Genomic DNA, 15,119 nt, shown 5'->3' with positions numbered 1-15,119 from the left:
TCATACAGGGGGAAAATTGGCTCTCATTTGCCTTAGTACACTTGAGATTTGTTTACTTTTAGGCAAAATGAAAAGTAGGGTTAATACCTTTTTAGTTTCCTGCAAATTGATCTTAGTTGCTGTATTATCTACTGAACACTTCAGTGTGCAGTTTGCTGCATTTTCCCCAATATTTATTTGCTCAGCAACTGTGCTGTTCTAATACTGCATGCCATGAAGATTTGCTGTGTTTGGCAGCTCTATCATGTCCTCCTGGTTGGTAATGAAGATGTGAAACTCTGTCCATGCCAATATCAGCTCCTGAGGGCTGGTCTTCCAAAGAGCTGCTGGTTCAGAGCTGGAAGAAGACTTTTTTCTGTTTGATACTTTTGGGTGTTTTCCCAACCCATCTGAAGAAGAACATTGGTCATGGAAGGAAAAATCTGATTGTGGAATGAGTACTCCGTGGGGTACTCAGGCACTGTTGTGGTTGAGCTTGGGGAGAACTGTAGCAAATTCAATTCTGCCACTGAAGCAGAATGGAAAAGTGAGGATTAAAACAAGAATTGGTTCAGATTCCATGTGGTCCTAGGGAACAAACTGAGAATGGTTCAACTAAAAGTTGCTGACTGAATATAAGCAATGTAGAAGTCACTGAAACTGGCACTTTTACGTATTGAGCTGCTATGAGGACAGCTGAGAAATACTGGCAGAGAGATTAGAATGAGGAACTCAAGGGTACTGTGTGGGTTTTTACCTTGGATGAAAAAAGGAGGAGGTTGGTTGTATTTATGCCTTTTACCTGTCAATTCTATAGGTATTATCCCTGTGCCATCTATAAGCTATAGCTTGTTAAAATAAAGTATAGCAACATACTGATGTTTTTCCTTAAAGATTCCCAGTTAGTCCCTGAAAGAGCTTGGAGTTTTTTTTATGTAATTTAAGCACAGAAAAATTGAAAATTATACAGTTAAATGTATCTTCAGAATCAAATCCCCCTTTTTTTTGATCAGTGGAATTAATGTACTAAAGGCTGTTTATGTAAAATGGTGAAAAGATAAACCCCAAATCCTCACATTCAGATGCTATTCTAGAATGTTGAAGAGTCTCAGTTTTGCTGCTCAGTCCTATGTAAAGCTGAGATAGTCTCCTAAACCACTCATTTTGTTAATTCTACCAGATGTCTCAACATAGCTAGTAACACACTGAGTTTTTAATCCAGGCCAGTGTAGATAAGTAGTTGGAATCAATAAGCTAAGTGGTGATTGCTACTTGCATTTTTTTTCTGATTTTATTTGTCTTCATACCTCAGGACTGACTTATGCATGTGTTGAGGACCATAGCTGATGAAAGCTACACATAAAATAATGCTAGAAATTAGGTCCTGGGTGTCTCAGACTAACCTCCCTGCTTTGTGTATCACATTGATTTTAGTGGATTCTTTAAATCTATTGATATTTCACAATATTTTGAAAATATTGTATTGTGAAAATTGAATTAATATTTGTGAGGTTAACTTTATGGTAGTCAATATCATAAAATGGATAGAATTTAATTGTTTTGTCTTTACAAGAGTTTTTAAATCAATATTTAGTACAATGAAACAAAATGGTAAGTGACCACACTCTCATCTACATTTTGCATGAGGTGAATGCATGTTGAAAAAGTGATGGACATGTGAAAGGCTGCATCATAAAACAGTGACATTTTTCTGTTTGCCTTTAATTTGTTAACTTTTTTTAAAAAGTTAGGATAATTTTTTGAAAACATGAAAACCTTATACTTTAGCTTAGTCAAAAGTGTTTTGAGATATTAAATTGTTCATGGTTATATATGATTCTTGTCTGCTATGATTCTACTACTACTACTGTACAAAGTGCAGTTTTACATTAATCTCTCAGCTGAGGCAAGGCCTGGATAAAGTGATACTCAAACATTGTATTCTCTGTTGCAATGTGCACAGCTGTAAGATGTATTATTTGTAAAGCCCAAGACCTTAAATTAAATAAAACAACTTTTACTTTTGTCCAGTTATATTCAGATTGGAAGTAATAATTATTCAATGTTTTTAAACAGTCTGCTTATACTCAATAAACACCTCATAATATAATAAACACTTCATAATATATATGAAAATTCTCCATATCTCCATTTGTCTTGTAATGGCTTCTTATAAGGGTAGTTTCCTGAAATATTTGGCTAGGTTGGTTCCAAATTTAAAATAGGAAGGATCTTTTTTTCTAACTCAGTGACATAATAGCAAATTAAAAAATACTTTGGTGAGTGGTGTAAAATGTTATCAGTGTTGGAAATGCATAGCAGTGCTACAGAGGCTAGCAGTGTGGAAAACATTAACTCTGTCTGCATTACTGTGTAGCAAGAAACTAGATTCCTGTCAGCCAGCTCTGTAGGATCTCAACAGCTGGAGCTGGGAGATTACACATGGGATTCTGCCTCTTGAAATGTGCTCAGTGTGCTCAACCTCCAGGAGTTGCCAATACCTTCTGTGATAATTAAAGAAAATAACAAACCACTCTTATCCTCAAATGCAGTCAAGATTTTTTTAATGTGAGTTTGTTCCTAATTCTCCTTATCCGGCAGGGTTCAGCACCTTGGGGTGCTTTTGATTCTAGTGGTGCTCTGTATGCATCATAGACTCCCATATTGTTTAAGTTTGGATGTGAATGGTCCTCTCCAAAGGGGTAACACTTGAACAACACAAACAAGGGTAGCATTAAAAGAAGAGATAGAACTGGTGTAGTGAGACTGAGCAGGACTGAACAGACTGGATCCCTGTCTTGAACAGGAAATGGGAAGGAATTGAACTTGGGGTGGGTTCATCTCTGTATTGCTTCTGTGGTGTGTCTTTATGTCAGAGCTGCTGATAAACATGCACAATTTCTTGGTGCTGTCAATGAACTGTTGCTGAGCAGATCTGGATAGGGATGTTCCACATGAGGATTCATCTGCATGTATGTAATTGCATCTCCTCAGGCAATAGGAATTTTGAATCCATGGTAGCTACATCACTGAGCAAATCTATGATATCTTAGCAAAAATAATAGGTTTAGTGAGAACAGGTGTTATTTCACGTCTCCCTGGAACAACCATTAATCTGTGGAGAAATTATTTCTTTTTATGCCCACCTGTTCCTTAGTGACTATGGCAGTGTTGATTTGCCAAGAAGGTTTCTGGTTTTGTAATGTTTTGTTGGACAGTCATCAAATGGTTTGTTTCAATTATTATAATGAGACAAGAACCTTCCAAGCAGATGACTGTATTGGTCTTGTATCTAAATAATACTGCAGAGTGAGAGCTACACTATTTCAGCTCTAAAGTTAAAATACCTAGGTTTTGTTTCTCTCTTATCATAGAGAATTACCATTTTTTAAATTACTTTTCAGGATGGTAAGAATTCTTGAGTTGGGGGCTGAGGGAAGGAAAGTGAAAGAAATGAGGGGTTTAAGACCAGTGGTGTTAAGTAAACAGAGAGAGGCTGGGAATGGGGAGCAGCTGTGTAGGCAGAGGTGAGATTCTGTTTCTGGCCTCCAGGTGCCTTATTAGTAGCTGAGTCTGGGACCTAAGCACAACAGAGAAACCTGAGTGAGCAGTAAACCTCTGCTCTTCACAGGGGCACTGACTTACCTTTATGAGTGGTAGGATCATCCACCTATAGACCGTGAGTTTGCCTCAGTGTGTGTCAGGATCACTCACTCAGCCTTTTCTAAACCTGGATTTTAGTTTCTTAGTGTTTGAGTGGCCACTCTTCTGAGCAGAGCCTTGTTCCCTCAAGGTTCAGTCAGAGCTGCAGGCTCTGGGACAGGGAAGGGAGCTGCCCCTGCCCGCAGCAGCTTGTCCATCCAACCTGCAGAGGTACCTCTGGCCTCTGTGGTGGGGAGTGGGTCCCACACCAGCAGGATCCATTTTGGAGTGTTTGCTGGATCTCAGCAGCAGTTAAGGCTCCTGCTGTGTTCCTGCAGGCAATCTGGATTGGCTTCTTCCTCTTCAAAAGCATGCCTGATAAATATACATATATACATGCACACACACACATACATTTAGGTTTAAAAAGAGGGAATGTGCTCTCTATGACACTTCCTGACCTCTTTGCATGCACCTGTCCTTCATTTTTCAAGTGAAAATTGAAACCTGTGTTTTAGAGTACATGGGAAGTGAGAAGGGGGGGGTATTATCCCCACATGGTTAGGTGTTTGATCTTGATCCATAAATATTTTTTTGACAGACATGATAGTTGCTGAGCTCTGAAGGTTGTCCTGCCTTTCCCCTGCAGTCTCCTCTTTCTGCCTGGCTATAATCTTTTTAGCATTTGATAGTTCAACAGTCGAACTAACCCTTTTAGTCTTTTAAATAATAGCCATTCCCTGTGTGTATAAATAGATAAGGCATTGATTTCCTTGTGATCCTATGTGATAGGGGTGAAAGCTTGAGCCTTATTTTTCTTTATGGAAATGATGTACTTCTAAGCAAGTAGAGCAAAGAAAACAAACTTGACAAGAACAAAGGGTATTCAGGCTTCTGCTAGAAAACCTGTGTTTTAATTATGTTGGCTGTTGTCATCTGCTTCAGTTTAGGGAGTCCTGTATTGTTGTATATGATTTTTGTAGTTAATGCTCGTTTCTGCAGATACTGCTGATAGAGTGGATTGTGCTTGTAATGATGGTGGTACACCCATCTTCCACTCCTGAGGCAGCCTTTGATAGCTGACAGTCTGTTGACAAATATGCAGAGCACTCACTTTTTTTGAAAGATGTTTCTATTTAAAAAAATATTGGGATGAGTCACAAGATAACGGTACGCAAATAGCAGAAGAAAAGCGACAAATTTGGAAATCCCGTTTTTTCTTACCGGTGATTATTTAATGTGGTAAATTGACATAGTCTAGCGTATATGTAGGTCATTTGGCAACAGACTATTTTAGTTATCTAGGTATTCATGCATTTTGGTCTTCCTGTAAAATTCCATTTCCAGGTGGTGTTTGTTTTGTTAGAATATAAGTGATTTACTGGGTATAGCTTGGCTTCTTTAAAAGAACTTGCGCATTTGCCCAAATTTTAATAATGTCAGTAACTGATTAAATCCTTTGGCTGTTCCAAGAAATTTCAGGTGGGGGTTCTTATTCTCTCTCCTCAGCCATATGTCACTATTTTTTAGGTACATTACCTAGGGAAATACAAAACTTTTGTCCTAAAGAAACAGCTTCTTTGTGGGTTTGGAGATCTTTGGAGGAACATATGAGGCAGTCAACATTTGCCTCTGCCCAGAAGACCACAGTTCTTTTTCTGTTTGCTTTCTTGGTATTACTGCAAGCAATATGAGACTCCAGTGCTTCTTCTGACTCTGAGTATTCCAAGATGCTGCAAAGTACAAAATAAAACATTTTTAGGGAACTGAGAGCTTTGCTTGGAAAAACACAGACTTGCTGAGTCTTGTGACTGCACAACCTTTTTGTACCTCAGATGTTTGACCCTACCCAGTTTGCTGGGTCCTTTCTCAACTCATGTTTGGCATGGCATGAGTTGAGAGAAGAAATAGCACATGCAATAAACTTTCTACTGAGATTTCTTCTGAAATTTCAGTAACTTTTCCAACTTTTCTCGGTGAAATTCTAATCAATTTCATAGATGACTTCAAGATTTTATTGTTTTGATGTAAAAAGAGTAAAGAAAAATAATGCCTTAACACAAGTAAAAGCTTAAGCAAGAGATTAATGAAATGAAGTGATTTGTAGATTTTTCATGGTTAAAATTAATCATTTTTGCTTGATATAGTTTATCAGTGAAGTACAAAAATTATTTTGTTACATGCCAAAACATTTTTCTCTCATCTTATTGCTCCTCTTTTTTCACCCTAGCATCTTATTCACAATTTCTTTTACCACAGGCCATTCTTTGAAACCCTTTGTAGATAGGATAGGATAGTGTTTAGGGGCTTTCCATGTAACTTGACATGGAAATCTCTTGAGGATTCAAAGGCTACAAATATAGCTGTTGGTTTAAATATAGTAGAGTAGGAAGCATTTTCTAAATTCTTTGTTACATGCTTATTCTGCTTGCATTTAAAACAGTTAGGAAATTTTGGCTTATAACCATCTCCTTTTTATAGTCTAACTGCATTCCAAAGGAAAACTTCCTTTCTTTTACTTCCTAATTCTGGGCAGATTTTTCATTTCCAGCAGTTTCTTTTTCTTCTGGCTTATTGGATCACTTCAAACTGAGAGCAAGACTGGAGTAATCAAGAAGTCAGATTCAGAGAGCCAAAATGGCATTGTGAATGTGATTATTAAAGGGAGTGATGCAAACACGTAACATTCACTCATGTCTAAGTGAAGACTTCAATTTGTGAGGAAGTGCTTAGCTAAAGGTTTCATTTGTTCTGCAGCTTGGCGTAACCAAATAAATAGACTACTATTGAGCTAATTGTCTTTCTAATATAAACCTGACACTGATTTTTGCACTGAATTTAGAGAACAACAATTAAAATCAGGTATCTGTTTCTTTAGCATCAATATAAATATTTTCTTTTTTTTTTTTTGTTAATTTCTTTTGATAGCTTTTATTTCCTGTATTTATACTGTGATTTTTGGATCTGCTGCACATTTTCCCTATCTTGTGAGACTGATTGTTTCTATACATTTTTGTCTCATTCCTGTTACTAACAGGAGAAATTAACTTTGGAGCAGAGCCGATTGATTAGTATGCTGCCTGCTTACTGACACTAATATCCATATTTTCTTTCCTTCCTTAGTAACATTACTTCTAAAATGTCTGTATTTTCTTCCAAATATCACAATCTTTGCCTTGCCCTCCCCTTCCCTCCCCCTACCCCCCAATCCAATTACATTAGAGAAGCACTGAAATGGATACAAAAATAGCTCCTAGACCACATGAGAAAATAGACATCAAACAAATATATTTTATTTTAAAGTCTCAGTAATATTGTGGTAAAGCATTGCAGTTAAGGCTAGGAGTTTTTTCAGACTTGTGCACTCATAAATCTATGTCAAACCTTATTAGGAGAAAGAAAACATTTGGTTGCACATGTTGTGTGTGAATTCAAAGCTGAAGTGTTTCTGTAATATGAAAAAAATTAATTTCACAAATTCTACTCCAATAGTTGACAACTTCATTTTTCAGGAAAATTCTGTCTGCAAAATACCTATCAGTAAGGCAACCTTCTTACTAAATTGCATCACGAGCTTATTAACTCCCATCTAATCATCCAGTCATGGCTGATTAATCACTCCTCCTGGTGTCTTGTTTTAATGAAATCTGTTTTCTGTGCCACTGACCAGCAAACTGCTGTCTAATTTCATGTGTAGGATAGTCTTTGCTGTGGATTAAAGTAAAGCCCTTATCCTCTGATCTGAAGGGCTGTGTGAAGGAATCATCACATGCAAGTGTCTTGCATGTATAGTTATCCTTCTGTGTTTAAGGAATAGGGAAAATGTGTTTCCTCACAGAGCTGAAAAGCTTTCCTGTGCTTCTAAGATAGAATGGAGCCATTTTGGGATAGGAATGCAATTGTAGCTGGTGAATTTTTGAATATTCAAATCACCTATCTCCAACTGTGGAACTCTGAATTCATTAATTACTTTTTATTAGTAAGCAGTAAGATAACATGGAGAGCTGGCAGCTTTGTCATTTTCTCAGCATGGGAGGAGGGCAAAAGTAATTTCATCTCTCATGCCAGCGGAAAGAGGTAACACCTCCCATTTCTTTTAATAAGTGTTCTGTATGTTAATGAATAAGCCAAGTTACCAAGGTACTTCCTTAAAAAAAGTATGAAGATTGGCAGTTAAATGCACTCTTGAAAATTTAAGCTCTCTGATTCACACTACAGTAGCCTCGTTAATAACCTATTTGAAAGCTAACAGCAGCTGTGAATATGACAGGCTGAAAATGTTTTTAGGTTTGCCAGAAGAACCCCCACATGTAGGAAGGAAGAGTCAGAAATGAACCAGAGGATTTTTGATATAACAAGCTAGAGCTGTTTTAGTTTCCTATTACTGACCTGCAAGTTTTCTTAATCAAACTTTCAAGCAAAAAGGCCAAATTATAGCTTATTATTTCTATACTTTGAGTTTTTTCATTAGCCTAAGGATTGTCTACAGGTACCAGTCATAACTCCCAGGAATAACAAAATGTAGTAATTTTCTTAAGAAATTCTTTGGATAAGTCTTTATCAGATGGTGGTGTATCATAAAGAGGGACAGAGTTGCTATGTCCAGCAACATTATCTTGTACTTACTGCAAAGTCTGCTATCCCCTACTTCTGAGTTTACATGACCTAAGTGCTTCTTACTGCAAGGAAAGAAAGTGACACAAGGAAGAGGAAGGAGACAAAGAGGATCTCAGTGTTTAATGCTGTGTGAATTTTTGTATCATGTAGATGGACATACATATTTGATACCAGTGGAAAACTTTATGAAAAGATGAGCTAGAGTCTTATTCTACTTAAAATACTGACTACACATTTTAGTAATGCCATAGTGCAAATAGGAACGGGAAGTAAAACAGTGGGAAAAAAGAGGGGTGGAGCATGGAGCTTTTACAGAGAAACACATACTGTCACTTTCTACTCAGTGCATCTTATTTAACATCAGAAGTGATTGATAGCAGGCCATTTCAAATAAGGCACAAAAAGTATATGGCTTGGCTTTGATCAACTGCAAGTACTGGAAAAGATCAAGAATGGCAGGCGCAGTGTTTCTGCACTCTGCTTATTCTTGGGGTCAAGCAAGGACAGGAATAAAATTAGTATCTATTTCAAATCACAGAATTGTGACACACAAATACTTCTGGCCTGGCACATGGGCCCTTCTTTAGTGTGTGCAGTGTGTTTGGGATGAGGATGTATGGCATGAAATAAAACATTTTTATTATCCTGGACAAGTTTCCTATTTTAGAGGTAGATAGCAGCAAACCTTTTTGTGGCCTTACCACGACCCTTGGAGTGCTAATGTGCTCAAAGTTGTTTTTTTCTAGAGTGATGGTCAGCAAAAAATGATGTTGGGGGGAGAGAAGTTACTTTGTTTTTACCCACTAACATTTTCTGATCTAGGTTACATGCAGAGAAGGAGTTAAACCAAAGAGACATGAAAGCACAGCTCTTGAAGTGTCTTGATGACAAAAGTCTGCACTGGAAGACAAGACTGGGTTGGGAGAGAAGGCATATCATTAATTAGCTTGTTAAATATTAAATTCAGGAAGTCAAGGTGTCAATGAAGCTAATCAAGAGTTGTAATAGAAGTAAAGAATACATTTCAATTTGGAATCTAGTTCAATTCTTCTTATTCTCACCTTGCTTTTCTTTATTAAAATTTTAGACAAAGATTTTGCTGTATGTTCTCAGTATCCACAACAGAGAAATGAAAAAAAAAATGCAACTTTTAAAATAAGAGTTTGGTTCAGACAAATGAGTTAAGTGCAAGGGAAGATATAACATCTACTAATGAATGTTATACATTTCTTCATTGAGATTTCAGTCACAATCCCACGTGTGGATCATAGCAATATATTATAATTGTCATGGCAGTTCTCATAAATACTTGTAGAGAATGTGATTATCCAGAGTCAGCTGAGATTCTCCTATACACTGTAAAATAAAATTCCGTAGTATTTTTCTGTGCTGCTCAAGATGATGAAAGACAACAGAATACAGAAGCCAGAATTAGGAATGGGAGGTTGTTTTCATAGCTTAAAGTAGCTTACTTTGTAGCTTTTGCACTTGTAATTAATGCCTGTGTATTAGTGGACATTCAGCACATGTTCTGTGATCTTGCTTTTTGTCAAATTCAAAAAATGAAAAAAAACTCCTCATAATGCCAGTGAGATCTCTTTTTTTTTCTCTTCAGTTAGTTCATGGCTCCTTATGGCAAGAGAAAGTAGGGGTAGCAGAATAACATTCCTGCTCTTTTAACTGGCTTTTATGTCTGGTTAGTGTAGTTCTGGGTGTCTGCCGTGCTTGGGAAAAGACAGCTTTCCAGTTTGGATTAAATGCATTTAAAATGAAAGCTTAACTGAAAAGATTGGAGCTCTGATGTGCCCCTGAAGAGAAGTCAGCAAATGCAGATCACTCTGAGGTTTCTGGATTAGCATAGCAGTAAATTATTAGGTCTTGGCTGTATGTTCTTCATTGAGAGTTCTTACTAGAGCTATCTGAAATTTTAAAGGAAGTATTAAGACTGTAGTATAGTGCTCTCTTCCAATTCAAGAAGGGAAGTTATTTCATCATTCAAAGTGCCATCTTTGATCTTTTGCTTGATTCTTAGAACAAAACTTGGAATCCTTGGGTTTATTTTTATAGCACTACTTGTATATTTTAGATGCCCAGATATATTTGTACCATACCATTTTATTATCCACTGCTCTGTAGTTTCAAGTGTCATAATTTTTACTTATTAACTTAGGTTGATGGCTATTTGCTAGCAGTAGGCAGTGAAATAATTCTTTTGAGTTCAAATTAGTAGCTTTTTCTAAAATGATTATTGTAGTATAAGTAGTTCACAGTTGCTGAATAAATTCCAGATATGATATATCCTTCAGTCTTTTGCTAACTCTGATGTCCTCATGGTAAGATAATAATCCCTTTACTCAGAATTGTCATATGGCAATGTACTCAAATGTACTCACTAAATTTTGATATCCAGTGTTAAACAGGGTCATGTTCTTTTTTCTTATTTTTTTTTCTCTCAGAAAATCTTTGAGTACCCAGGTACATGAGGAAAGAATATTTCTAAATAGCATACTGCCTTTGAGATATATATGTTTTAATATGGATCCTACATCCTCTGCTGGAGGAAGTGTTATAAATCCAGATACTCTTTGGGTAAAGAAAAAGAGAAAAAAAAAATCAGTATATACATACCTAAACATTTTATTTTTCCAAAAAATGTGACTTAATGGTCAGGAGAGAAAATGAGCTGGATGAAGAAAAGTTATTGAATTCCAGGGATCTGGATTTTTTTTCTGACTAGGCAAAAATTCCTGTGCTTCATGAAAGAAATGACTGTTTTGTTCTTTTGGACTGTGTCTAATGTAATATATGATTGAAATGAAGCAGTTACTGTGAGATGCCACAGTGAGAGGGAACTTCAGAAGTGACTGCCAGGCTACCTTGTCCCCAGCCCTTCCTGATTTTTAAACCTTCCTAGACTAGTTGAAAGATCTACACCTCCTAACAGGTGAACAACTCAGCAAAACCTGAGTTATTTATGGTAATAACAGGTAATTTCAAGTCAAAGAAGATTAAGAACTCCAAAAGAGAGAGGTAACAAAATATGGTCTGGTAGAAGAGAATGTTACAATTTGTTTGCTTGTTTGTGCGCTCTCTGGTGTGTATGTGGATTTTTTGTTTGTTTTGTTTTGTTAGGGTTTTTTTTTTTTTGAGTTCTCCCTTGAATTAATGTCTAATTAATATATGACAACAGAAGCTTTGACTCTTAGTCTTTCCTAAATTTGGATGGGTGCTGGGAAATCCATGGTAAAAGGGTAAAAGGGTTCCTGTGGCTTCTAGTCTTGAAGATAGACAAAAGATGGAGGTGTCAGTGTGAAACAGAATGTGTATTTAGATGTGCTGTGAAACATTTGCTTGCTTGTTTTCTGAATCATAGCTGAGATCTTAGATACATGTGCTAGACTGAGGTATCCACCGTTTCATTTCTGTTTATGTGTTTTACATTTATTTTCTCTACATTAGGACAATTACTCTTGGATATGAGTAATCTTATTTATTTTTAGCTTTACCTAATCTGTGTTCCTAGAAATTTCCAGATGATTTAATATAATATTCTAGCATGCTTATGCCTTTTTCCTCCCTCAAATGGAATACTAAATGTCCAGGTTACAAGTCTTCCAGAATAGATTCCAAAAGCAGACAAAATTTTATCTCCATATGTTGCAAAGACAAATTTTAGAATTTGTGACCAAGTGGTCTGTAAGAAAGAAATGTCTTCTTGTGACTTGAGTCACTCAAAGGACTCTTCCACAGATGAAATGGGAGCACAGCAGGACCTGGGAGGGCTCTGACAAGGCTCACAGCAGAAAGCCTATAACATACAGCTGTAATTACAAATGGAGGATCTTATTGTGCTGTGCACTGTACCACACTTTCAGAATCAGATCTCTTTGGATAAATTCATAGTCATTCCCATGTAGGTGTCAAACTGTACTGTTTGACAATTGTACATGCATCGTTCAAGTGGCTGTCCTGAGAGACATTCTATTTAAATGACTATACCAATGCAGAATTAGTGTGTGCAGTGTATAAGTGATTGGAAAATATTGCACATGACTCATGAAGTTATCTGGTGTCCATTAAAATAAAGTAAATGGACGATTCAGCAATTATAAGGCAGTTAATTGTAAAACTGATAATGGCTGTTGAGCTTTGAGTGGGTTCTCTGATAACAGTTGAGACTTGTTCACTTACACTTTGGGACAGCAATTTCTTCTCAGAGCAAGGAAATAAAGAATGTGTCACCTCTTTCTAGCAATGTCACACAGGCAAATTGCTTGCAGTGCTGTTTTCAGAGCATGTACAATTTTAACAAAACAAAAGATGCTTCAAAGGCAAGGTAATAAAAGAAATACTTGTACATAAATCTAACTTGGCTATTCCCTACTCCCTTTTTTTTTTACGACAGTGTAGTTGCATTTAGATTTAAATCATTGCTTACTTTTATAACTTGCCAACATCTTATCAAATAATTTCTTATCTTGTATCTGTTTTAATACATTTAGCTGTTTTTGAGGAGACATTTCTGCAGCTGTGGTTGATAACAAAATCACAGTAAAGATTGCTAAGAAAATAAATAGGGGCAAATCAGAATTTTGTGTACTACTGAACAGAAACATAAAGCTGCTCTTTAACTGAAATGTATATTAAAAGTGAGACAGTTTACTTTGAATTGTGCTATTTTAACAGTTGAGAACTAAATAAATTGCCTTTTACTACAGTAATTTCACGAGCAAGTTGACATCCAAGTATTACTGATTTTGAAAATTACTCCTGCTTTGCACTAAGCTGTCTTAATTATTACACTTTTATGTGGCATCTGCTAACAAAAGGTCAATATGTGAATGCAGTAAAACCACTGTGGCACTTTCTGTGCAAAGTCCAGAGACCAATCTACTACAGATATATTGCTCTTAGTGCCAAGTAAGTATTTAATAGCATGCTAACTGTTCTAGTAGCTGAATTGTGTTCTAGTAGATATTCTTAATCCTTTCTGAGACTGTAAGGTAGTCCAAAGACATTTTAGAGAGAGAAATTTAAAATCTGTTTCCTTATTGAGTCATGAAACAGTTTTGTTAATATTAAGGTTTTGTTAATATAAAACCTTAAGCTTTTGGAGTTATTCTCACTTTCCCTATAGAAGAAATGGATGACATTTTTATGTGCTGTTCTCAGTTGTTACGCAAGATATTCTCATATGCTGCAGGTTGTAGGGTCAGGGTTTGACAGGTATCCCTAATTTTAACTTCAATATTATAACATTCTTGAAAATGACAAACCATGAATAGCAGCAATGAAACCTTTTCAAGTGAATGATGTTCACTAATGGCAGAGCTTTACTCAAGAAGAAATGGAGAGACGATTTGTAGGGTACTGTATTCTGCACTTTTGACTGGTTGGTACTGAATACGGTGTGGAAATAATTCAGCATCAGTCTTCCTTTGCTGCCTGTTATCTGATTTTAGATGGACGTTTTTGACTTCTAGAATTTGAAGCGCTTTCCACAAAATAAAGACAGAAAGTGAGGTATTGGCATTTTAAAGAGAAGATACCAGGAGAATATCTTCATTACTAGAAGCTATAGATTAGAACATATTTTCTTTCATATTAGATACATTTCTGAAAATATGAAATGTTAACTTCAAAATAGACTTTGATATGCTGTATTTAAGGAAAGAGATTTACTGATTTCTTGCTTTTTCTTTCTACAGCTAGTTGATGTGGAAAAATGGGTATGTGATTCTGTCTTTTATTCACTTGTTCCCAAATGTTTCATGTTGCCACTGAGTCTAACCTGTCTGTTTTGATACCCTGTGTGTTCATGACCCTTCAACTTGCACGGCTCAAAAAGAACAAAAAAAGAGGTGAACACATGGTCATGTAAAATCTGGTCACTCTTGAATTGTCCTACCAAATTTCGTGTTACCAGCATGACTTTTATCTCTTTAAATTTGATCACAGAATCATTTAATATAAATGTATGATTATTGCCTTTCAGTTTTGAGCCCTGCTGTCTAATGTTATAACTCCATTCTGTAACCCACCCTGTCTTTTCCAGTATAGACACTGTAATCTTTAACTGCATGACAGTAAGATAGTTAATACTGATAAATAATGTGTGATGTTGTGTGTAGCTGCAAATGTATTTATATTTAGTGATGGAGAACAGCTGCTACAGAACAAAACCAACATTTTCTAGATCTTAGCAAATAAAGCACAATTCTCTGCTTAATGTGTTGTTAAGACCTTTCCTAATGTGTCTGTGTATACCATGCATATTTGTTTGGGCATCTGATATAACTCCCCTCTGTGGGACATATTTATGTATGTTTTTCTTCAATGTAATCTCTAACACCAGTGTTATGTGAGAGTTAGTGGTCGTAAAATGTATGTAGAATTGTTTGTTCACCTTGGAAAATATTTGAGGCATCTCTGAAAGCTTGGACTATAATAGATCTTGGTTTCATAATAGTTTGGGCTGCAGATGAACAAAGACACCCTCAGGTGTCCTCCGAAATATGGCCAATAACATAACTATAGCACTGGTCTCAATTTATTTCAGCCAGAAATTACAGAATTTTAATCTGTGATTATTACATCTTTATAGTAAGTAGTGACTCAAGTTAGAGCTTGCCTGAGACTCCTGTAGGTAAGTACATTGTGTAAATAGTGGCTTAGGCTTTTCCACACCATTTCTACTGTACTCAAAAATATATGTATCATGTCACATGCACAGGTAGAGGTTTATAATATTTATTAAACAATAACTGCAATTAAATATTAATTTTTGCTAATTGTATCAGTATGACAGAATTATCCGTATTCTGTGGATCTGGTATTTATGACAACCATCAATTGTTATACAATTGATTTTGACTTTTTTA

The 15,119-nt window shown here is 36.1% G+C and overlaps 1 protein-coding gene across 7 annotated transcripts in view; it reads left to right on the top strand.

Annotated features, from left to right (window-relative positions):
• Positions 1-15,119, top strand: part of RYR2 (ryanodine receptor 2) — a 377,495-nt gene that overhangs the window by 120,487 nt on the left and 241,889 nt on the right. For 5 of the 7 annotated variants that reach the window (XM_068184981.1, XM_068184980.1, XM_068184977.1 and 2 more), the window contains exon 4: positions 13,947-13,967. The exons of the other annotated variants lie outside the window; for them this stretch is intronic. In XM_068184981.1, coding sequence (XP_068041082.1) covers positions 13,947-13,967 — 21 coding nt within the window. The remainder of the gene's footprint in view (positions 1-13,946; positions 13,968-15,119) is intronic. 7 annotated transcript variants of the gene reach the window in all.

The sequence above is a fragment of the Anomalospiza imberbis genome, chromosome 3 (genome assembly GCF_031753505.1).
Source record: "Anomalospiza imberbis isolate Cuckoo-Finch-1a 21T00152 chromosome 3, ASM3175350v1, whole genome shotgun sequence".
NCBI lineage: Eukaryota > Metazoa > Chordata > Aves > Passeriformes > Viduidae > Anomalospiza > Anomalospiza imberbis.
The sequence above is the reverse complement of the archived record's forward strand: the minus strand, read 5'-3'. Positions and strand labels throughout refer to the sequence as shown.